Here is a 24301-nt window from a genome sequence, read left to right on the forward strand (position 1 = left end):
ACCATTCCTCTTCAATTTCTCATTCCTGGCATAGTAATCCTGGCATAGTAAACCATGTAGTTGTCAGATTCAAAATGGCCAATACCAGTCCATTTCAGCTCATTAATGCCTAAGATATCGATGTTTATGCATTCCATTTCATTTTTGGCAAGTTCCAATTTTACCAGATTCATACTTCATACATTCCATGTTCCGATTTCCTCTTCATTTTGAGTTCAACTCTACTTTGAGGAGGCATCTCTTCTTCCTCAGTTGCATTTTGTCGTACCTAGTCTGTCTTTGTTTGGAAGCTCATCTGAAAGCTGTCCACCATGGGTGACCCTGCTGGTTATTTAAAATATCGGTGGCCTAGCCCTCAGAATCACAGCAACTCACAAGCCACCACAGTACGACAGACAGATGCGTGGTGGCCATTTGGTTTTATGTCGGAACTGTCACTTTAAATTTTGAGGAGATCTGTGCGTTAGCATAGTAGAACCCTCCAGGGATAAGAGTGGGGTACCTACCCATTTGCTCAGGTATCTCCTCTAGTTACCAGAATGGAGGTGTGCAGTCAGCGAGAGACCAATGAACGAACAATGGACAGATACCAAAAAAAAGTGTCCACACCTGTATCTCCTCGGTTCTGTCTGGCGTTTGTGGCTGCTCTGATCCTTCTGCAGCTTGGTCTGTTCCAAAATGGTGATTCTGGGAATAGCTGAGCATCGTGAATTAGAAAGCAATGGATTTCATGAATCTCCTACAAATTCCCCTAGCTGTAAGCCTTCCAATCTTCTAAATATTCCTTTATATGTGGTGCAGAGTTCTGGCACTATCCCCTGAGCCTGCTTGGCATAGTATTCGGTGTTGTTAATGATGGAGCTCCTCACGGCACGTCTACCCGATCTGACATCTTGATTGTATCCCTGCATTAATAGTACTGAGATATTTTACTTTCTCCATACTGAATCTTCAAAATTTGGTGTGTACTTCACAGAACGTCTGTTTGGACCAGGCCCATTTCAAGTGCGCAGTAGCATTACGTGGCGAGCGGCTGCTGTACTGGATGGTGCAATGCTCAAGAGTGCGGTTGTGTCCTTCATGCACATTAACCTGGGAATGAAATGCTGCCAGTCACAGAAGTCCAGGGAGCACAGGAGACTCTGATTGACATAATGAACAGAAATGTCACTTAGAGTGCTGGAGATGGAGAGGTAAAGGACATTTACCCGTGGTTACTGAGGTGATACCTTCACACGGACTCCAGTTCTGCTTCTACTTCTAATGGAAGGACCTGGGCTCAGAGAGGTGAGTAGTGTTTTCTGCAGTGGGTTCTCAACAAGTAAGCTACAGTCCTGGGGTCTCTGAGATCCTTTCAGTGGATCTGTGAAGAAGCTAAAACTACTTTCTCAGTAGTTCTAAGGTGACTTTTTTTCCCCCACTTGTGTTGACATTTGCAATCTTGACATTTGCAATCTTGTTGTATTTGCAAAATTGTTGTTAGTGGATAAAACGGCTGGGGGCTTAGGACAGATCCCTGCAGTGGTGTCTAACCTGTTCTTAGGTGCCACTGAGTCAGTGACCCTAGGTGACAGAGCAGAACTGCCCTGTAGGGTATTTTAGGATGCGATATTTATGGGAGCAGATTGTCAGATCTTTCTCTCATGGACGAGCCCTGGTGATGCTGTAGGCTAAGCAATGAACTGCTCACTGAAAGGGTCAGCTGTTCAAACCACCAGTCACTCCATGCAGGAAAGATGAGGCTGCCTGCTCCCACAAAGATTTGCCATTTCAGAAAGACTATAGGGGGTCGCTGTGAGTCAGAATCGACTTGAAGCTAGTGGGTGGTTCTCCCACAGAGCTACTAGGTGGGTTCTAAGGGCCAACCTTTCAGATGTCCATTCTGAATGAGGCTATCTTCATGCTGTTTATTGGCCCAGTGGTGAGAATTTTTGTTTTCTTTACATTCAGCAGCAAGGCTGTCCATAGCTTGTCATAATCTACACAACTGAAAGTCAAAACCGATCCAATGGCACTTAACAACAAATGTATATGTTGTTGTTGTTGGGTGCCATCAAGTCAGTACTGACTCACAGCGACCTTATTATGCACAGCAGAATGAAATACTGCCCGATCCTGGGCCAACCTCACTACTGTTACCACACTAGTCCATCGATGCTGCCACCTGGCCATTCCATCTCGTTGGGGGTTTTCCTCTTTTTCTCCGAACCTCCATCTTACGAAGCATGAAAATATGTCCAAAGTATGAGAGATGAAGTTTGGCCATCCTGGCCTCCAAGAAGCACTCTGGCTGCACTTTTTCCAAAAACGGATCTATGGGTTCTTTTGGAAGCCCATGGCACTTCTAGTATTCTCCTCCAACACCATACATAACTCAAAAGCATCAATTCTTCTACAATCTTCCTTATTTACTGCCTAGCTTTTGCATGCATATGAGGTTATAGCTAATAAAGCTCAGGTAAACATCTTTCTGGGATACTCCGCTTTCAGCCAAGATCCAACTGTCATCAATTTTCTATACTATGATGGCTTGTGCATTGCTGTGATTCTGGAAGCTATTCCACTGTATTTATTAAATACCAGCAGAGTCACTCAAGGTGGACAGGCTTCAGCAGAGCTTCCAGACTAAGACAGACTAGACACCAGGAGAGATGGGATACTTCTAAATATTTAGTCACTGAAACCTTATGAATAACAGTGGAACACTATCAGACCAGCACCAGAATATTGAATACTGAAACAGGATAGGCGCACCAGAATATTGTCAGACACTCAAGATATTACTCAAAGTAGAGTTGACCATGATGACACAAATGGAGTAAAGCTTTTGGGACCCTCCATTGTCTGATGGGGCACAACCCAAAATGAAAAGGAAAATTCTGATACATATATATGTTGAATCTGTGTGAATGAATATACAAGGGGGCTTTAAAACGCTGGTGGAAATTTTTCATTTTCTATCTACGCCATTTTTCTACAAACTTTTTGAAGTCCCCATGTCTACATAATATGCTAATACTATACGCAGAGAGTTCATCTGAGTGGCTGGAGACACGGGGATGACCTAAACAGAAAAATGACTTCCGGGTGAGCTCCTTACCATGATGCTCTTGTACATGTTGCCGTTGTTGTCTTCTATGCTGATACGGATGATGCAGGTGTCTTCATTCTGCTGGTTGTAAACAGGAGGAAGCACTGCCGAGGTAATGGATGTTACGGAGACGGAGCGCTTGTGGATTTTGGGGTTGCTGTTGCAGGTCGGAGGAGAGGAGAGGGGATTGACTAAGGACGACATCCCTGAGGAAGCTGTGTCCATGGAGTGGATGGAGGAACACGAGGAGGAGGATTCGGAGAGCTGGGAAAGGAGAAAGCAGGACTATCAGAACTTTCACTAAAAGAGTAGATTGCAGTTTTCAAAAGAAGAGGTGGATGTGTGGGTGGATTCACTTCAGTTATTTCCTCCACAGCACACAGGCATTGTACTTAACCTGATGCATTTTAGTGGCTCATTCCATCTGCATGGCATGAGGCATTTTCCTAGTTTCCCAGCTGCTTTTAAGGAAGCCGACCAGCAGATGGCAGCATATACCAAAAACTAGATAAAATATAGGCTCCAGAAGGAAAACAACAATTTACAAGACTACAGGAAATCCAGAAGAGGATTTCAAAAGATTGGCTGGTGAGTTTGAAACAAGGGTGAGGTGGTGCTGCAAAGTCGGTTGGAATGGCAAAGTCAGTGGTTCAAGCACACCAGCTGGTAATTTTGTACGTCCCGAGAATGATATTGTAAATTTTGTCATAAAAAAGGTGTGGTGCTGTGGGTTAATGAAAAAGACTGCAAAGTTCCTTTGAACCACAAGGTCGGCAATTCAAGCTCACTAGCCGCTCCTTGGGAGAAAGATTTACAGCCATGAACCCTTTGCAGGGTCACTATGAGTCGGAACCGACTCCATGGTACTTAACAACAATAAGCCGCTCACTCCTTGGAAACCTTATAAAGGGTTGCTATCAGTTGGAACCGACTCAACAGCACTTAGCAACAAGCCCTGCTATATAGGGTTTCCAAGTCCTGGTGTGGTGCTGTGTGATAATGCACTGGACTATAAGGTCAGCTTGAACCAAAAGGTGAGGGGTTCAAACTCACCTCAGAAGCCCTGTACAGGTCGCTATGAGTCAGAATAGACTCAATGGCACTTAAACAACAATACCTGAATCTAACAGGGATACTGCTTAACACACACATAATTTTCATCCTGACTCCAGTTAAAAATCAGATTTTGTAGTGAGAGAGAAATGTCTGTTTCATTAGATGTTCCTAAAATAAGCAACACAGATTATAAAACTGGCACTAGAACATAAAAGGAGCTCTAGTAGCGTAGTGTATACGATTCAGGCTGCGAATCTCACGGTCAGCAGTTTAAAACTACGAGCCGCTCCGCAGGAGAAAGATGAGGCTTTCTGCTCCCATAAAGATTTACAGCCTCGGAAACCCTGTACAGGGTCGCTATGAGTCAGAACGAACTCCACGACCCATAACCAACCAATAGTAGATTATCTTAGTAGCCTCCAGTGTAGCCTGCAGGCAAGGAAGAGCTGGTCACAGAATCTCAGAATAGGAGGGTGAAGTTGGGATGCAGGCCCTTTCTAGTTAATATCCAGGGATCCTCCAGTCGAGGGACTACTGACAACCCAGTCAATGACTGTCTTCAACCTAAAAAAATCCATGACTCTTTGAGACAGGCTCATCCAAAGGATTACAGAAGAAAACATTACTTGAGCAAGAATTAGAAAACCAGTGATTAAGGATGAGATTAAAAAAGATAGAGGAAGGGATGGCATATAAACCACACCATGTGGGGTTCCAGCATAGTTCTCAAGGGGACAATCTGGTCCACATCCACAGCAGACTGTGAGAAAAATAGAACCACAGCAGCCACACAAAGTAGGGAAGAACCCCACAAAGATGTGGCAATACCTTGGTGGGCTCTTTCTAACAACAGTCATCACCGGAGAAAGGGGTCTACAAGCATTAAGGCCCTGTCAGATGTGACCGATGAGAACCTCCAGAGGCTGACAAATTCACAGCAACATGTCAGGGGCCATGGGGGATGATGTTACTACCCAGCCTGAGAAGCAGAACAGGCAGTATATGGTAGCTTCTAGCACTTTTCCTTCAAAACCTGGAGCACACAGTATGTGCTCCCTGTATTTCAAGCTAGAAAAATGAGAAAACCAACTGAAGCAGTGTTTATGTCATCTCAGTTTGAGACCCTTTCTGGGTTGGCTTTGTGACAAAGTCTGAGGTTGCTGCTTACAGCACCGCTGTGTGAAACATGTCATAGGGCCCTTTTAAGAGATAGACACAAACAAGATGAAGGATCCATACCAAATCTTTACCTCACTGGCCTAAGCATAAACTAGGGGGGCAAAAAGTGACTCCAAGTGTGGCTGACCAAAACATTCCCCAAAATGATGAGAATCCTAGTCATCAAAATCTATCCATTATTTAAGTCTCTTGACCAACAAATAGAAGCAGGATCCTACTGAAGATTAAGACAGATCAGATGTTTCCTTTTTGGTTATCAATGTAGCCATGGAACATAAAAACTCTCCCTGGGAATTCTTTTATCCCCTCGCATCACTTGTTTTCTTCCAGATATGGTTTTGGTTAAGTGCCATTGAGTTGGTTGTGACCTTATACAGCATTTCCAAGGAGCGGCTGGTAAGCCTGAGCCACCCAACTCGTAGATAAGTGGACTTTGCAGTCCTGCCCATTAACTCACAGTGCCACACCAGGATTCCAGCTATGGTAGATTGTATTATTGCTACCAGTCCCTCCCCCTCCCAGGAGTCCCTGGCCACTGGTTCTGGGAATATTTTGTTATGCCCTAAAGCCCTGCAGTAAAGGCAAAGCAAGGTAAGATACCAAAAGCTAACACATCTCCATCCCTAGCTTATTGCTCCTTCTAAGCAAATCCCCACACAGCTCAGTGGGAGGCTGCAATCTTTCACTTGCCTGTGGATGTGCAAGGAGGAACACTCGAATGTCCAGGTGAATAAAGCAACTGACTCACTGCCCTCGGGCTTCACCTCTGTACTGAACTCTGCTTTCCATACCTTTTGAAAACACGACTTGCAAAATACTGTGAAGCAGTAATTCTGAAAACAAGACTCTGAGTGACAAATACTGTGTCAGGTGCCTGTATTAGGAATTTGGAAATGAGGTTAAAGTGTATACCTTTTTGGGGGGCTCATCAGGTGTGTCCATAGGAGTGATAGAGCCCTCCTCAGCCTCCGAGTGATTCGACTCGCAGGAAGACACGCTGACGGAGTCCATGCTTTCGCCGGAGCTCCCGCTGGCAGTGGACTTGGGCTGCTCTTTGGTGGGAGTGCTGCTGGTGATAATGTCTGAACCCAGAAACAGCCTGCAGAAACCAGAACACCAGGCGTGTGGGCTGTTACTAATCTGGAACCCACCATGAAATACTTCTGTGTTAAATCCTTAATGGTTTCTCAATCTCTTGGGCCTTGACATTATTTTAGGAAAACATTTGCTACAAAGTTATCTAAAACATGTTAGTAAACGTCTTATCCCAATAGGTTATTTCCAACCTCACCAGAACACAGAGTTTGCTTTGCTGAAAGAGGGAATGTTTCAGTCTGAGGTTTTCCTAGGTCAGTGGTTCTTCAATTTTTAACAGTCTATGGACCACTCTGGCACCATCAAAATAGCATCAGTGCTCCTATATTATTATCCCACCTGAAATTGACTTTCTGAGGCTCAGGAAGACTGGCACTGCTCTGAATGGGGAAGCAAAGAGCAAGACTTCTGTTTCCAACTCCAATAATCAGAACCCTTATACTATAAAACAACTAAATAAGTTACATTAAAAACTCCCTTTTAATGGTGAAGATACACGAGAGTAAGGGAAATACCTACGGGACAGAAACAAAACGGGAACTGAAAACCAGAAGCATGTGAGCTAATTCTGCAGCTGCTCTGGTTGGGTGGGGGCTAGGGGTGGGAGGTACCAGTCTTAGAGAATTAGGGAAATGGTTAACATGTATACATGAACCGAATGCTTCTGTTTATGGAAGGTGGGTAATTGGAAGGGAAGCCCCTTACAGAAAGCCAGGACTCTCAAAGGGCTGCATTCTTTTATCAAAGAGATGGGTCAGACAAATAGCAAGAAAGTACAGTCTCTTGATCTGACCTTTGTTGGTTCTGTTAAGTACTATGTAGAATTTCCAAGGAACAGCTGGTGGGCTTGAAGTGCCAACCTTGTGGTTCACAGTACAGTACTGATGCTACAGCACCACACTAGGAGTCCTGACCTTGGATGGAAGAAAAAGTATTTCCTAAAATAATGTGATGTGGTCTGTCTCACTGAGATGTGAGGTTTAATCCTATACAGGGTTGCTATGGGTCAGAACTGACGGGACGGTACTTAACAACATGGAGTCTAAGAACTCTCAGACCAGTGATACTGTGTGTCTAACACTTTTCAAAAAGAATTTTCAAAAAGATGAGGAGCTTTCTGGAGGGATATGCCTTCTTTTTAGGCTGCAGAGGATTCCTTGATAAAGATGATCTCACAATACAAACTTACAAAAAGCACACAAAGAAATATTCCAGAGAGTGAGAGAGAGAGAGTCAGCAGGCCTAACAGTAGGCTTAGAAGACTTCTGAGAACTTGAGACACAAGAACAATCAGAAAGAAGCTATATATAATAACTCATTCATTCGACCAAAATTTAAGTGCCTGCCATGGGTCAAGTTATAAAACAGGTGTGGTTACAAATAGTAAATACATTATGAGAAGAAATTGAAAACAAGGGTTAAAAGAAAGACTCTGAAAAACAGAGCAAAGATTAAAAACTCAGTTGTTCTTGTTGGTTCCTAATCGAATCAGTTCTAACTCAGTGATCCTGCATGGGGTTTCTGAGGAGCAACTAGTAAGTCTGAACCATCGACCTTATGGTTCAAACCGACCTTGCAGTCCAGTAAATTATCCTGCAACACTTTACTGTGGACAATACAAGAGGTTAAACGATGTGGTGAATGGAATGAACTTGTGTAACAGGAATTCCAGAACAAGAAAATGGAGAGAATCAACGAGAAAACTGAAGAGATGGTGACTCAAAGGATTCCAGAACTGATGATGTACATCAATACGCAAATCCAGGAACCACATCTGGAGTAGGAAAAACACAACCTTTCACTTGAACTGCAGAATGGTATGTCAAAGACAATACAAGTTCTAAGATACAACAGGGGCAGGGGTCATAATACAAACAAAGGAACAACAGCTGAGTGAAGACAACAGTAATTCCTGAAATCTAATATAATATTCTAACATAATATTAGAAAATTCTAATATAACTCCAAGAGTGAGGGCAAAATAATTAAGAGTTTCCGGGGCAGGCTGTGAGAGGGTTTAGCATTATCACATACACACTGGAAGAAGTTCTAAAAGGAAAGGAGGAGTAAGATGCAAGACAGAATGACAAAGAAGCTAGCAAATGTTAATTATGGTCAAGTTGGTTCAGACTCATAGCAACCCTGTAAGGATTTCAGAGGAGCACATGGTGGGTTTGAGCTGCTGACCTTGTGGTTAGCAGTCCAAGGCTAATCATAAACTGCCATTGATTGTCTTTAAAAAAAGTACTAGAAACCATGAGGATGTGCTTGACTGCTATAAACCCAAAGAACCCATTGTCAGCAAGTGGACTCCAACTCGCAGCCTCCAGAAGGTTCATAAATTCCCAATGCTCTACGATGCCTCCCTTAGCAGGCAGAGCGTCATGATGTCCCACATTGCTGGGCTCATCTATCAGGGAGCCTGACTCTTGCACATGTTGATGTTATCTGCTGACAGGGCTTGGTCAGGTGTTTTGGGGTATCTCAAAGGAGACTTCATTCTTCTCCATTCTGCAGAGATGAAAAGACAGCAAGATAACATGGGAAATGTTCTAGAGATGTGAATCCAAAGACTCATAAATCTAGTGCTCAGGAAGGGCAGGGCAGGCATGTGAACAAAGGGAGAAGTCTGACAAGAGATAACAGGATTACCTTCAAAATGCTTTCTACACAATCACACGTTCCCACCTAATCCTCAAATACTTCACAGGACCTGGTATCAGGTGAGCAGTATGAAGAACTTCTGATCTCATGAGCTCATGCCGTCCACAGCCCATAGAGCCTTTCATATTACATTGGGGTCATCCCTGCCTCTGTGCCTTGGTGAAACTCACTCAGGTAGGTGAGCGAGTGCTGGGAAGCAACAAATACCTAAAATACAACACTGAATTCTGAGGGGGAAAAAAGCCTCCAAAATATAGTAACAGATAATTAATTTGTTTCATAAAAAAATAGTAGTTGCCCATGAGGTGACATTATTAAATTCACTTCACACATGACAAAACAGAAGGCCTTGGCCCACTGTGCCATGAAGAAGCTGCCCAATACTCCTTAATCAAGTATCTGGCTTGTCCCAAGGCAAATTATGTCACTCAAAAGATCAGACACAAATGTCTTCTAAAGAGAAACAGACTAAATGAATCAATCAAATTATAGTCCTGGTATGGCACTGGAACACAAGATCAGTTTGAATTGTAAGGTCAGTGGCTCAAACCCACCAGCGGCTTGCTCCTTGGACACCCTATTCAGGGTTGCTGAGTTGGAACTGACTCCATGGTACTTAAGAACCCCGTGTATGACTAAGAGATGAACTTTGTGACACATCAGGCTCTCTCCAGGTTTCTTCCTCACTTCCCCGTCACCTTTTCTGCCTTCCTCTCCTCTCCCTCCCTTCTGTCCTCTTCTTTTCGTTTCCCATTGTGTCTTTCCCTCTCTTCTTTTGTGTCTTTCCCTCTCTTCTTTAAAGATGAACTATTTCTTCCAGAGATTATAAACTGGGCTTCAGAGCCAAATTTTGGGTTTGAATCCAGATCCTCCAATTATTTCCATATCATTAAACCTGTCTGTACCTCACTTTATTAGTCTATAAAATGGGTATAAAAGTAAAATCTCAAGTTATTTTGAGAACTGAATGATAAATACATGTATTATTTTTAGTATAGTCCAGGTACATGGTAGATAATTTATTAAGTACTGACTGAATAATTAATCACCTACTATGTGTCTGGCTTTGTTATAGATTCTGGGCTACCACAATGAACACAAAACAGGCACAACTTCCTGCCTCCATTGAGTCTTCATTCTAGATAACGCACAGACAGATACAATACACATGAAGGTCAAGACTATGAAGAAATTCGAAGCAGGAGAGGGTGAGAGGGCAGGCAAGGTAGGCAGGGTCAGGGAAGGCTCCCTCAGAAGGTGACATTTTAGCAAAGCTCTGAAGAAAGTGAGGCAGTGAGTTAGATGCGTAACTGGGGAGGAAAAACAGCAAATACAAGTGCCCAGTATGAGGGGCCTTCAAAAAAGTTTGTGGAAAAATGGAATTAAGATATAATGGAGAGAGAACAAACAAGATGGCAGATCCGGTGGACGTGTATTAAAGAGCTCCACCAACAACACCGGATACCCGACCAAGCAGGCTCAGGGGCCAGGACACTCGGCTGCTCCAGGAGCCACCATCTTGGGTGACACCACGTGGGGGAAGGATCAAAGTGATCACGGATGCCTGGCAGAACCGCTGAGATAAAGTTGTGGATATTCTCTTCTTTTGGTATCTGTTCATTGGTCCCTTGCTGTCTGTGTACCTCTATTCTGGTGACTATAGGGGTTCTTGAGCTACTGGGCACCCCTGCCCCACCCTCAGAGGGTTCTACACTACGCAAGCACACAGATCTCCTAGAAATTTAAAGAGACAGTTTCCTATTAAAACCAAATGGCCACAGCCGGCCCTGAACTGTTTCCAACTAGAAAAAAGACCTGAACGGGGATTGTGGAGCGGGACAAGCAGACAAAAGAGGAAATAGGCCCAAAAATTAAATCCTAAGTTACATCAAAACGACCAACAGTGATACCTTGAAACATCTCAAGAAGAAGAGTGAAAAAAGGTAAGCCCATTTCCTGATCACATCTACCTGGAGGCATTCAGAAAGCATAAAAACCCCTGAACCCAGAAATGAGATAAAGTGACTGAGGCAAATGAGGTGGAAGGAGACCTACACTCTATACTGGATGATGGGCAGGCTTTGGAAATGCCTGAGAAGGAATTCCTAAAAATGAGCATAAAAGGCATCAAACAATGCAGTTGGAGAAAAATAAGGAAGAAGTCAGGAAAGTGCTACAGGAACAATCAAATAAGATAGATACAGCATTGGAAACAATTCAAAACCTACAGAAAGAGGTCCAAATGATTAATAACAGAATGTCAGAAATGGACAATACATTGAAAGGACAAAGGAATAGAATTGAAGAGATAGAAGCTAGAACTAATGAGCTAGAAGATAAATTTCTCAACACTACTAAGATAGAAGAAAAAAAAAGGATAAAAAAAATAAGAAGGCCTAAGATTCATGTTGGATAACATGAAGAGGAATAACATAAGAATTATTGGCATTCCAGAATAGGAACAATCACACAAGCCCACAGAGGACATAGTTGAAGAGCTTCTGGAAGAAAAATTTCCTAACATCATGAAAAGTGAAAAGATAAGCATTCAAGAAGCTCAACGAACCCCAAGATAGATAGACCCTAAAAGACAATCACCAAAACATATAATAAAGATAAAGACAGCATCTTAAAAGCAGCTAGGGAAAAGAGAAAGAGAACATACAAAGGCAAGCAAATCAGATTAAGTTCAGATTTCTCAACAGAAACCATGCAGGCAAGAAGGCAATGGGGAGAGATATATAAAACCCTGAAAGAAAAAAAACTTCCACTACCCAGCAAAGCTGTCAATCAAATACGATGGTGTAATCAAAACATTCCAGGATAGGCAGAAGCTAAGGGGCCAAAGTCAACCCTGCTATGAAAAACATCCTAAAGGAAGTTCTGTGGACTGAGAACCAGCAAGAACACACAACAACTACAGAATGATGTACACAGGAGCATTAACCTGAACTTAGTCAACAAATTAAAGAGTCAAGCACAGAATAAAATTATAAGAACAGAGGATCTGGGAGTTCAGCCTATGAATCAAAACAAAAAAAAGGTAAACTCAGAAGAACAGAGATCCAGGTGGTGGGAAAGTCAGGTAGATAACTGGATAAAATAGACTATCTTATGGAGGGAAGAACTAATGGAATATAAGGTAACCACAATGGGGTTGGGGTGGGGGTAGGGGTTTATTTTGGGTGTTGGGGAGGGCAATACAAGAAGGGGGGAGGAGACAGAAGAACAAGATAGACAGGGGAACACTGAGACAGGTTTGCATGGCCTAGTGAGACAGAGGTAACTAGTGATGCATACTCAACCTTGGAACAACAGGGTTCTAGGTATAGCTTGAAGAGGGTAAATAATACTAAAATCCTTGACTGCCTTATGAATATTAGTTTCCCTTGCCTACTATTATAAAATAGACACTAGAGTGGGATAGAAAGCAATGTTGGGAAACAAGATTAGAGAAAACTTGTAAGCTCACTTTCAGCCTATAACTGACTGGAATACCTAAAAGGGGTTCTACAACTTGCCCAGTGAAATAGGCCTTGTACAAAGCCTTCACAGAGTATAGGACCTTAGGTAAAATCCTGAATCCCATCCACAACCTTGTGAGGTGAGACATTCCCACTAGAAAGGATAAGCAGACTGGAACAGGCATAATGACAGAAGATACAGCTTCATGATGAACCTAACCTATAATCAGAGTGGTAGTTACTCTAAGTACCAACAGAGAGGGAAAGAGTCTTCATGTATCAATGCTATCCACTTTGTGCACAGGGTAGCTAAGGCACGAAGTGACTGGCTTACAAGGTTTCAAGAGGGAGCTTAGTTTAAGAGTGTGGGGGGAAAGAAAGAGTCCCCACTGAATAGCTGTCATCTTGTCTAGATGCGTCTGGTGAAAGGAGGTAGAAGTTTTATAACAAAAAAAAGGGGAATGGTTGATCTTACAGTCCAGAAATGGAGGACCCTGGGACCATCAAGAGAGGAATGCACAAATAGAATGCGGGATCTTATCTAGAGAAGCAGCAGTGCCAGAGATGGGGACATGGAGAGGGGGCGTGGCTGAGGACTCCAGATTCATCAACTAAGAAGAGAAGGACTGAGAACTGGTGGCCAGGAGCAGACTTGCAGAATGTGCTGTTCAGAAATGTAAATTATTATATATGCCTAAGTGTGAAACTCATGATGTGCCCTGTAAACTTTCACTCAATCCACAATAAAAACTTCAAATGTGTGATCCGGGTGGCTGGAGTGGAATGAGAAGAGTGAGCAGGTATTAGGGGGCTACAGGGGTAATGGCACAGATCCTAGAGGGCCTTGTGCTCCTTTGTAAGGGAGATGGGTATTATGTTAGCTACTGTGGCCCTCTCGCGTGCCAGGCACTGAGCAAAATGCTCCTACTGCTCTCAGCTAGCTTACATTCCACTAGGAAAAACTGTCAATGTGACTGATCGTTACCGGGGTAGACGGCAACATTACAGAAGGTGATCTTGCAGCTGGTAACATTTTTGCCTTTATATGAAGGAGCTAGTCATAGACAGAGCATATCAGCTGCTGGGAACATGCAGAGGCCCTGAAATAGACATATGTCTGGCATGGCCTGTAGGGTGGCTACAGGATGGTGTGGAAGACCTTAGTGAGCATCAGTGAGGAAGATGGTCAGAAAGGAGGGGTGATTATATATATGGCCCAGGAAAGTAGGATAAAGACTTTGGGTTTATCTTAAAATAAAACCATTGGAGGTTTTTAAACAAGCGTCATAATATGGTGCCTATTTTAAAGGTCACCTTGGCTACTCATTTGAGAACGCAGGGCACAAGATGGGGGAAGGGTCTTGTTGCAGTGGTCCACGCAGGAAATGAGGGTGACTATTTATCAGGTAAGCTAACTATATTGTTCATTTCTGTCCTGGCTCAGGAGGATGCTGTTGAAGACCTTTCCTCCCCCATCTGGCTGGGCCTTCCTGGGGCTCCAGGATCCCAGGAAATACTCACAGGCTCAGCCTCTTCACCATGCTCTTCCGAGGCTTGGGCGAGGTGGTACTGGTGTCGGCGGCTGCTTCAATCTCACACGAGAGGGCATAGCTAGAGAAGAGATACAAACTTACATGGTTTACTTATGCTTTGGAAGAAAGCTCTGATTATTCAAAGTGCAGATATATCCTTTGAGTTCTATCGCAAATGTACAGACGTATGTGCCTCCTCTCCTCACCACTGGTACCTTGATTACGGCTATGCAGCTCTGGCTGTCTCAAACACAGGATTTGTACACTTAGGTAGCATCTGAATCTGACTCCATTCTGGTTTTTGCTCATTCTCATCCTACTGCTAAGCCAGGGAAAGAATGATTTCTCCTCTATTGCTTCCCTACTACTTACTATGTGTGCACATGTGCTTCCATGTGTGTGCAGACATCATACACACCTTTATTTTCATCCGAGGGAAATTCAGGAAAGAAGTTTTCTGTAAACTACTAAGCCTTCAGTGAACAGAATTAAAATCTCCTAGCTAAAAGGGTTGCAGAGGCAGACATCTATCTGCTGGGCCCAAACACAAGAGGAATTTACATCTGATCTAAAATATCTTTTATGAAAGCCTGTGGTTCTAGTCAATAGTTCTAGTTGGTTCCTGGGTAGGCAGAAAGGGTGCATGTGGCCAATATTAACTCAGTAAAGTCACTAATTATGCGTGTGTGTGTGGTTTTTTTTTTTTTTTTTAAAAAACACCTAAAGACTATCCAGGTATTTGCTCAATAAAAAGTATTCACTGACATGGTGGTTAATGAAATGCTATAATGTAGGCTGTAGGAGTTTTCATAAATAGCAAGGATTTTAAAAAAGCATGTTGAACAAAATTCCTTCGAACATTACAAAGTCAGTTAGAGAACTAGATCTTCTAAAGCCTGAATGTTCTGACCTAAATCGTATGTCAGGATATATATGTTCCATACGTGAAAATGACAGATATAAAAGATAAAGTTAATTTATAAAAACTGTCCGTTAACACTGGGAAATGTGAAAAAAGGCCAGCACTGTTTATCTTCTCGGCACTAACTAAAGAAAATGCGAGTCAGAAACCCTCTGCAGCATTGCTATGAGTCAGAACCTACTGGGTGGCACTTAGCAGTTACAACTAAGGAAACGTGTGAACGAGAGATTTTGTTTCAACGTAGTAGGACCAAACCACTCTGGAACTAAAAAGAATCTGCGAAACCATCTGTTTCCAAATGAAAACTGAGGCTCACAGAGGATCTATGGTTTGCCTGGCATTACAAAACCAACTTTGCAAGCTTACTTTGTAGAGTAAGGCAGATCTGAATTTGAATCTAAACTCTTGTCACTTGCTAGTGATAATACTCTTCTAGAACTTAGTTTCCTCAATACTCTTCTAGAACTTAGTTTCCTCAATAGCAAAATGCTTATTTTCCTGTCACTTTCACTCTCCCTGGTGATACAATGTAAAGGAAATCCCCTGGTCTGCAGCAGGGATTGCCAAACTTTGTAAAGCACCAGACAGTAAAAATAATTTAGGCTTTCAGGCCATATGGTCTGTGTTGCAACCACTCAACTCTTTATAAAAGTGTGACAGCAGCCACAGACAAGACTGAGATGAGCGAACTGTGTTCCAATAGAAATTTATTTATGGGCAATCAAATTTGAATTTCAAATAATTGTCCCGTCATTAAATATAAATCTCCTTTTGATTTGTTTTCAACCATTTAAAAATGCGAAAATGGCCAGGGCCAGATGTAGTCCAGTCCTTTAACACTGGAGTACAGGATAAAGACTGAATCCCAGCTGAGCCAACATTCAAGGCCCTTTTCTACGCCCAACACCCACTAGTTTCTTGCCCTCTTTGTCCCAGCCAGTCCAGGCCTCTCACTGTATCCCACAAATCCATGCATCATCATCAGGGCACTAGGCCTTTGCTTATGTTTTTCCCTCTGTCTAGAGTGTTCTTCAGATCTCCTCCTGGCAAAATATGATCCCTTCTTCACAGCCCAGGCCAAATATTAACTCCTTGAAGATATTTATGACTTTTCTCTCTCTCCCACTTCCCCACGCTTGGTCAAATGAACTGCTCCTGTTCTATAAGTTCTATACCACCCTTTAGTTACCCATCCCCTCCCTTTGCATACTTCCTGAATCTGTCCCTCCCTGAAAGCTAGCACCAATTAACCACTGTGACAAAAACGGTGGTGGCGGTGATTAGGATTAGAAGGGGGCATATTATTTAATTCTCACAAACGTTTATAGGTGAACCTTGTGACGAGTGGAAAGAATAAATGACAGGTTCCAAGTTACAAAGATAAGTAAATGGCAAGGCAAGGATCGGAGAACAGAGCTCCCATGCCATGAATTCGGCTCTTCCTGTTACACCATGCTGCTGCAGAGATGGAGGGCACCGAACCTAGCAGCTGCTCTCTATATATCCGTGAGAGCCAGAATCCAAGGGACTGCTCGCTTTGTTGTTCTAGGCCTTGGAAGTCTTTTGCCTTTTGACAGGGCACAGCCGTAACACTTTCCTACTGCTCATTTTAGTGGAGAATATTTGAGTGTCCCTTCTCTGATAGGTATCCACTATAAACAAATTCTGGCCTTCATGGGTTTTACTGTAGCTGTTCAATTCATGACACCTACACCTCTGTTCTACCCTGTTGGGCAATATGTTAGCTTACCTCTCCTCCTCTGTCAGGAGCTGCTGTCTCTGGAACCACTGGATGAACTTTGGGTCTGGGGTCATACAATAGCTGTTGCAGGCAGACTGTAATAGCTTTATCTGGGCAATCACTTCAAATTCCTAAAGCAGACAACACCAAAAGGAAGGAGTGAAAAATAAGACCAAACAAATACAGATATTTTTCACTGTACAAACATACCACAGCAGGACAAATGAGGGTGAAAACCATCGAGGATGGCTTTGAAGCATTGCTTCCTTAGAAATGACATAGATGAATAACTGAAAAATCCCAACTCTGAATCTCTAAAGTCCTCATGTTGTTGGTGTTGTTATTGTTAGGTGCTGTAGAGTTGGTTCCAACTCATAGCTGTGTAGGGTTTCTGAGGAGCGACGGGTGAGCTTGAACCAACGACCTTGCAGTTGAGACCAACCTTACAGTCCAGTGCATTATTATCCCATAGCACCACACCTAAAGTCCTCATATACCCGAGTAACTGTCAATCCTTTCTTCTTGAGTAAGAGTTTATGTGAAAAAAAGAAATTACCCAAGCAACTCAAAGTATCACTTTTAGCTCATAATGTCTTCCTTTTCTTTGTTTTTTCTATTTTCATTTTTGGGATAGAAATGCTATTTTTTGAGGATGAGTATTTCCTAAAGGAATCCTGGTGTGGTGCTGTGGGCTAATGCGTCACACTGTAAAATTGTTTAAACTTCAAGGTTGGTGGGTCAAGCTCACCAGCTTCTCCTTGGAAATCCTATACAGATTTCCTAAAAGATAATGGAAAAAATGCTGTATGTCATGGAGTTTCCAAGCTCCTCACAATTTTGCACCTACTCCCCACCCCTCCATCTTCAATTCTTACCCTTAACAAATAAGTTTTGGTAGGGTTCAGTATCTAAATAATTCAGGACCTCATAAACTTCAATGTTTACATTTCCTAGATGCTTGGAGTTTTACTATTCCAGTAAATCACTGAACTAAGTCTTAAAGCTCACAAAAGAACCAAATATTTAATTATGTCCAAAATTAAACGATCAACACTCAAACTTTCCAAAAGCTTTAAAGCCTAGCTTAAAAGGAAAGAGATGACTATCAAGGGTTGTTCTGAAGCCAAAGGACAAAGATGGGTAACCGTGAGAGGTGACTGTAGGACATGACCTCGGCTCTTGGTCTCAGGATCCTCAAAGAACATTTATCATCATGCTAAAGAACACATATTCTATCAGGGTCATAAGACTTCCGTTTGTCCAGGTTAATACCTTATTCAAATGATCTGGTGAACTCTTACAGGACCTTTTGGTTTTAATGGCAATGTAATTGCCTCCAGGAAGTTTCTTTGACCCCACAAGTTGGAAGAGATATCCTTCCAGTGTTCTCCTGTGATACTCACTAGTTCTAGTCACAAGCCTTTATCAGGACAGATTATAATTGACCCTTTACTTGTTTACCTTCCTCTGGACTGTGATTTTATGAGGGCAGGGAGCTCTGCTTTGTTTGTTATAATCTTTAAACCTGGCCCATGTTAGGTATGCAATCAATGTTTTTGAAAGAAAAACGAATGAATGAATGAATAAAGAACACCAGGAAAACTATGGAATTCAGAACTGTTTGACCATCAACAGAGAAATTCAAACTGATATTGAACATCCCTATGCTGATAGGAAAGAGGATAAAAATCACCCACATGTCATAGTTAAGAATGACACCCTGGAGACTCAGTGGTTAAGCTCTCAGCTAACTGAAAGATCAGCAAACTCAGCAGCAGTTCTACTTTGTCCCAGATGATGGCTATGAGTCAGAATTGACATGCCAGTAAGGGCTTTTGGGTTTGGTTGAATAAAGATAATTTCCTTTCCTTCTCAAGAAGACCCTTAAAAATTAATCTTTATTTACTCTTCAATGTCACTTGCTATTAAATAAATTCTACTTTCCTTAACAGGGTTAATCTGTTATTGCTGAAACTAACTGTGAAGGAGCAGATGGGGAGCAATAAAATTGGTTCTGGGGTGGGGTAAAACTGGCTTTACCAGGAAGCCTAGTCAAATTACTTAATCTCATTAAAAACCCCCGATTTCTCTACCTTTGAATTGAGGACAATAACCTACCCTCACATATTCTTGGGAGACAGTATGTAAGAACAGGCCAAATACAATGATATATAATTAATAAATGCTAACTTGTTTTTCTTTCTCCACACACACACACACACACACAGTTACATTCCTACTCTTTCATTTTCTTCATGCCAGATAAAGTAAAATAGAAAACAGCCAAGGCCTCTACTTACCCTTCTTCTTTTCTCAAAGTTTATCAGGCCACCCTGAAAGGGAGAAGGAAAAAAAAATGTGACCAAGAAATGAATTTGAAACGCAGTCCTATGTTATTCCTGTTGTAAGCGTTATCCAGTCAGTTCCAACTCACAGACACCCTGTATAGGGTTTCTAAGGAGTCACTGGTAAGTCTGAACCACTGATCTTGTGGTTAAAACTGACCTTGTGGTCCAGAGATTTATCCCATAGTACCATAACAATGAAAACATAATGCATATGCATAATTAATAATGTTGTTAAGTGCCATTGAGTTGGTTCTGACCCATAGTGACCCTGTGTAGGGTTTCTGAAGAGCAACTGAAGCTTGAACCACAGATGTTATGGTTCAAACCAACTTTGCAGTCCATTTGCTTTAACCCACAGTGCCACACAGGAACGCTAGATCACATTAAAATACATCAAAGACATGATAACTATAATTCAGGCTGCTATGGACGAAGAGAAGCATCTTTTGCTTCAAACAGAATAGATATTCTATTAATTATAAAGGGGGAGGATAGGCAGATTGCCTTATCTCAAAATATTTGAAACCAACTAAAATAGTAATAATAAAAAAGTTCTAGATCAGAATCCAATTACTATCACCCAGTAAAAGTTCAAGAAAATATTCCATTACACTTTTTTTCTTGATCCAAAGCAACAAAAACAGATGGTCATTGACTCATTCATTTTGGAAACCAAATTGTCAATGGTTTATAAAAAAGGAACTCACTTCTACATAGCATCATGAGAAGTTTCAATTCTTCATCCCTCCTCCCCCCACCAGCTCCTATTCTCTGTAGGCCGAATTTAGCTTCTAAGTCATTAGTTACTCAGAAAAATTCCCCATCACTGGTAAGTGTTTCCTGAGATAAACTGAGGCAGAGGATGTGAACAGAAGTAAAACTCAGGAAATGTAAAATGAATGGCCACACCCATGCTAAACTTGAAGGTCATCATATGCTAACTAACTGCTATGTCTTTTATTTGTTGTTGTTGTGAAGTGCCATCCAGTCTGTTCCGACCCTGTGTAGGGTTTCTGAGTCTGTAGATCTTTGCGGAGGCCGAAAGCCTCATCTTTCCCACGCTCATTTTATTTTGATAGAGTAAAAGCAGGTTGATTGCATGTGAAAACCAAGCAGGTGGATGAACTTTAATTTACAAGCAATCCTTATGCCTCAACTTAAATTTAAAATTTTTTTCTACTTAATGTTTCACTGTGGGTTAATGCGCTGGACTGTAGTCAGTTTGAATCCAAGGTTGGTGGTTCAAGCTCACTATTCCTAGGTAACCCTAGACAGGGTCACTAGGGGTCAGGACAGACTCAATGACACTTAGTAACAATGTGTGGTGCTGTGGGATAAGTCACTGGACCACAAGGTTGGTTTGAACCACAAAGTCGGTAGTTCAAACCCTATGCAAGGTGGCTATGCATCGTGACTGGACAGCACTTAACAACTCTCGTAGCTTGTTTGATAGGGTTTCACCTCATTCCTCATTCCCGGGAAAACAGACATAGGAAGACCGGGAGAACAGAAAGGCGAGAAGAAAGAACAAGTAACAGCATGAAAAAAGGATACCTAAAGCAAAGATAAGCCATAAATGTGACTCAGTCCCTAGCACAGCAAGTACAGGGTTAAGGGTATCTTATCCCCTTCAACGCCACCTGCTAAAGTCCTACTCAACATCAAAGTCTTGCTCAAACCCAGTTCTTCACAGTGTCTTTTCATCACGGGAGCCTCATGTGCAGTTACATGAACTGACTTTCCTGTGAGTCTTTTAAACATTTATTTAAATATTTGTTGTGAGATGCTGCTGAACTAGTTCTGATTCATAGTGACCCCATGTACAACCAAATGAAGCATTGCCTCATCTCCTGCCAGCCTCGCAATTGTTTATGGGTTTGAACCCACTGTAGCAGCACTATGTCAACCCATCTCCTTGAGGGTCTTAGCATACCACTTTAACCCTCCCCTGCTTTCTCACTGCATTTCGATTTGAATTTTGCTATACAATACTGCCTACTTTAATATAAACGAGTTCTGGTAGCGTAGTGGTTACAAATCGGGCTGCGAACTACAAGGTCAGCAGTTCGAAACTACCAGCTGTTCCGTGGGAGAAAGATGAGGCTTTCTGTTCCTGTCAAGATTTATAGCCTCGGAAACCCTGTACAGGGTCACTATGGGTGGGAATCGATTAGACAGCACTTAATAACAACAACTTTAATATATACCTTCCACTGGGTTCTGACCCACTTCTGGTGTTATTCACCTTTGTCTTCCTCAGTGAGCACTCAATAGATGCTAATGAAATAGAATTTTCTCACAGACTGCACGGAGCTTACCTCTATGTAGTCCTGCAGAGCTGTATCCAGCATGGTCAGGTCAGTGAGGAAGGTGCCCAGGTAAGGCACAGTTCCCTGCATCACACCCTGAAGAGCAAACACAGAAAAGTGTCTTTATTGTTATTGAAAAGTGTAAGAATTTCAGGAAACTCCACACCGGAGCCGTCTACTCTGAGCTGATTGCAGATGGTAGCAGCAGTCTTTGAATCTTTAAATCATCAAGTTGGCCTTGACAAATTTGGAGAATAAGTAAGGGTCATTTAGAGCCTAATATAAAGCCATTAGGGCTAACCACCTCAAATGAAAAATTTTAAACTTCTATGCATTTAAGATGGAGTCCTGGTGTGGCGCTGTGGGTTAATGCGCTGTACTGCAAAAAGCCAGTTTGAACAGCAATGTTGGCGTGTCCAGCTCACCAGAAGCTCTCTGTGGGTCAGCACAACAATAATGCAAATAAGACAGGAACGCCATCATCGAATGACCAACAAAGACTCACAGTCAAGAGATCTTACAAGTATGGTCAAGTGTGACCACGGTTGGGTTTCTATTGTGCGTACGTCTCAGGCTTGGGGCAGATGTTGTTCTCCTTCAGAATGTACGGACACTCTCTGGATGGCCCTGGATAGCAATGTCCTCCTCACCATTTGTACAAGAGTGTGCTGTTACCCAATGGAAGACAAGTATGTATCCCCAGAGTACAAGGAACCACTATTTAAGCAGTCCTTTGGGTAGGACGTAATGACTCACTTCATAAGAATAGCAGAGGAGAAGAGAAACATAGTAACTTTACAGTGAATACCCTGGCAAACTCCACCTTAACCAAGTGATGAAGGATAATATCAGCGCTGATACCAGAAGGTCGTGATGGTTACTATCATGCATGCCCTCTGATATCCTTACCCTGAACTCATAACCTGAGTTCACTAACTAGAAAAACAATAGACAAACCCAGATTGGGGGATCTTCTACAGGATGTCTAAGACAGGACTCCTCAAGACTGTCAAACTCATAACAACAAAAAAAGGAAAGACTTAGAAACTACCACAAACACAATGGTAGACCAGAAACATGCTCCTACTCCACAGGACATTGGAGAGAAAGAGTGACTAAGTGCTGTTGGTACACTGGATGGGATCCTGGGATAGAAAAAGGATGTTGTAGTTACTGTTAAGAGCCGTTGAGTTGTTCTGACCCATAGCGACCCTGTATAGGGTTCTGAGGAACGGATGGTGAGCCTGAACTGCAGACCCTACCATTCAAACCAGCTTTGCAATAGTGGAAAACTGCTGAAATCCAAATAAAGTCTGGTTTTTATGTTAACTGAATTATACCAGTGTCAGTTTCTTAGCATTGACAGATGCGCCATGGTTATGTAAGATGTAAAAAATGGGGAAACAAGTGAACAGCTTACAGAAACTCTATGGACCGTCTCTGCAGCCCCAAATTATTTCAAAATAAAAAATGCATTATATAAAGAAAAAAAAAAAAAAAAAAGGCCCCTGAGACACAGAGATGGAGAGACTTCAACCCACAACTGTGGATATGTACTAATGTACTATACTATATCCAATTCCTCAAATTGCCTTTGAACTTGTCATTATTCTCAAGAAGGCCATAAAGTTACTAAGCATTCTGAAGGGCAGATAAAAGGAAACAGCTCTCATGGGAATGTTCTTCTCAATTTCATCAAGGCATTTAAGAAATGATAGCAAGAAAGCAAAGTCTCCACTGGGACCAAGCCGAGGGCAGCCTGAATTGAGGCTGACTGGCTGCTTGCGCAGAAATACTTTGTGAGGTTCACGCCACTGAGCAATGTGTCCTTCAGGAACCTGCTGACATATAGTCCGACCTTCCTCACTACATGCACAAGGTGTCATCCCAAACAAAAAGAATCTATTTTGTTCTAAGAGCTATTTTTAACTTGTCTTTGAACAACCAAAAAGAAGTCTGACACTAGAGAATGCTTCATAGACTTAATCACAGAAGAGCCCTATCATTCAAAAACAAGGCTTATGATTTACGCCTAGCTTGCCAAAGGAGGAGAAAATCCTCCTCAAATCACCAAGCCAAGATGACAATATTTAGACTCTAGACTGATGGGCTCTAATTTCCTTCCTCTGGTTTTCCCCACTCCCACCCCCCATACTAAAAGCTAGGAGAGTTTAAAATAAAGCTAAAAATGGCAATAACTCTTTTTATTTATTTATTTATTTATTTAGTGCTAAGGAGCATGTATGTTTATAGAGTTCCAAGTGCTCCTTGTGAAGCACTGGTGTGATGCTGTGGATTATAGCACAGGATCACAAGGTCAGTATGAACCATAAGGTCGGTGGTTCAAATTTACCAGCCACCCTTTGGGAACCCTTTAAAGAGTTGTTTTGAGTCGGAACTGACTCGATGGCACTTAACAACAACAAAGTGCCCCTTGGAATATTGAGAAATGAAGAATTGATTCATTTTCCAGTTTTGAAAGAAAAGCTGGAAAATAACTAGAGGGTCCAGAATAAAGAATACAAATTTGAGGACAAAGACCAGATCCTGGGCCACTATGTACCCAAAGCTGACTGTGCTAGGCTTTTGTCTGCACTGTCAGCAGACGGAAGTCCAGGAGGTGGTTGTGGCTTCTAAGCGTGGGCACGGGGGAAAAAGCAAAAAAGATCAGAAATCTACCCACCGCTGTGCTTCCCTTGCCTCGAGGAAAAAAATGCCCAGAAAACAACACAATTTGCAAATGCTCAAGGTTTATTTCCTACTTAGTCAAGCAGAGATAATACCATCTTTGTTACTGACCTCCCAGGGCAGCTGAGAACAAACCATGGAAAGAATGAGAGAACTTTCTGGAAAGCCTGAAAGCCCCTGCTGATGGAAGGTGCTGGTGCCAGGAAGGTGCT

General features: G+C 42.3%; 1 protein-coding gene across 4 annotated transcripts in view; it reads right to left on the minus strand.

Moving 5' to 3' along the window:
* The window catches only part of RGL1 (ral guanine nucleotide dissociation stimulator-like 1), a 381962-nt gene that overhangs the window by 8543 nt on the left and 349118 nt on the right, over positions 1-24301 (minus strand). For 3 of the 4 annotated variants that reach the window (XM_006872531.1, XM_006872530.1, XM_006872533.1), the window contains exons 11-16: positions 21411-21497; positions 19045-19077; positions 16754-16875; positions 14071-14160; positions 6239-6425; positions 3101-3355 (exon numbers count right to left, since the gene is read on the minus strand). In XM_006872531.1, coding sequence (XP_006872593.1) covers positions 3101-3355; positions 6239-6425; positions 14071-14160; positions 16754-16875; positions 19045-19077; positions 21411-21497 — 774 coding nt within the window. The remainder of the gene's footprint in view (positions 1-3100; positions 3356-6238; positions 6426-14070; positions 14161-16753; positions 16876-19044; positions 19078-21410; positions 21498-24301) is intronic. The other variant, XM_006872532.1, reaches the window with a different exon arrangement.

Source organism: Chrysochloris asiatica, unplaced genomic scaffold, assembly GCF_000296735.1.
Source record: "Chrysochloris asiatica unplaced genomic scaffold, ChrAsi1.0 scaffold00203, whole genome shotgun sequence".
Taxonomy (NCBI): Eukaryota; Metazoa; Chordata; class Mammalia; order Afrosoricida; family Chrysochloridae; genus Chrysochloris; species Chrysochloris asiatica.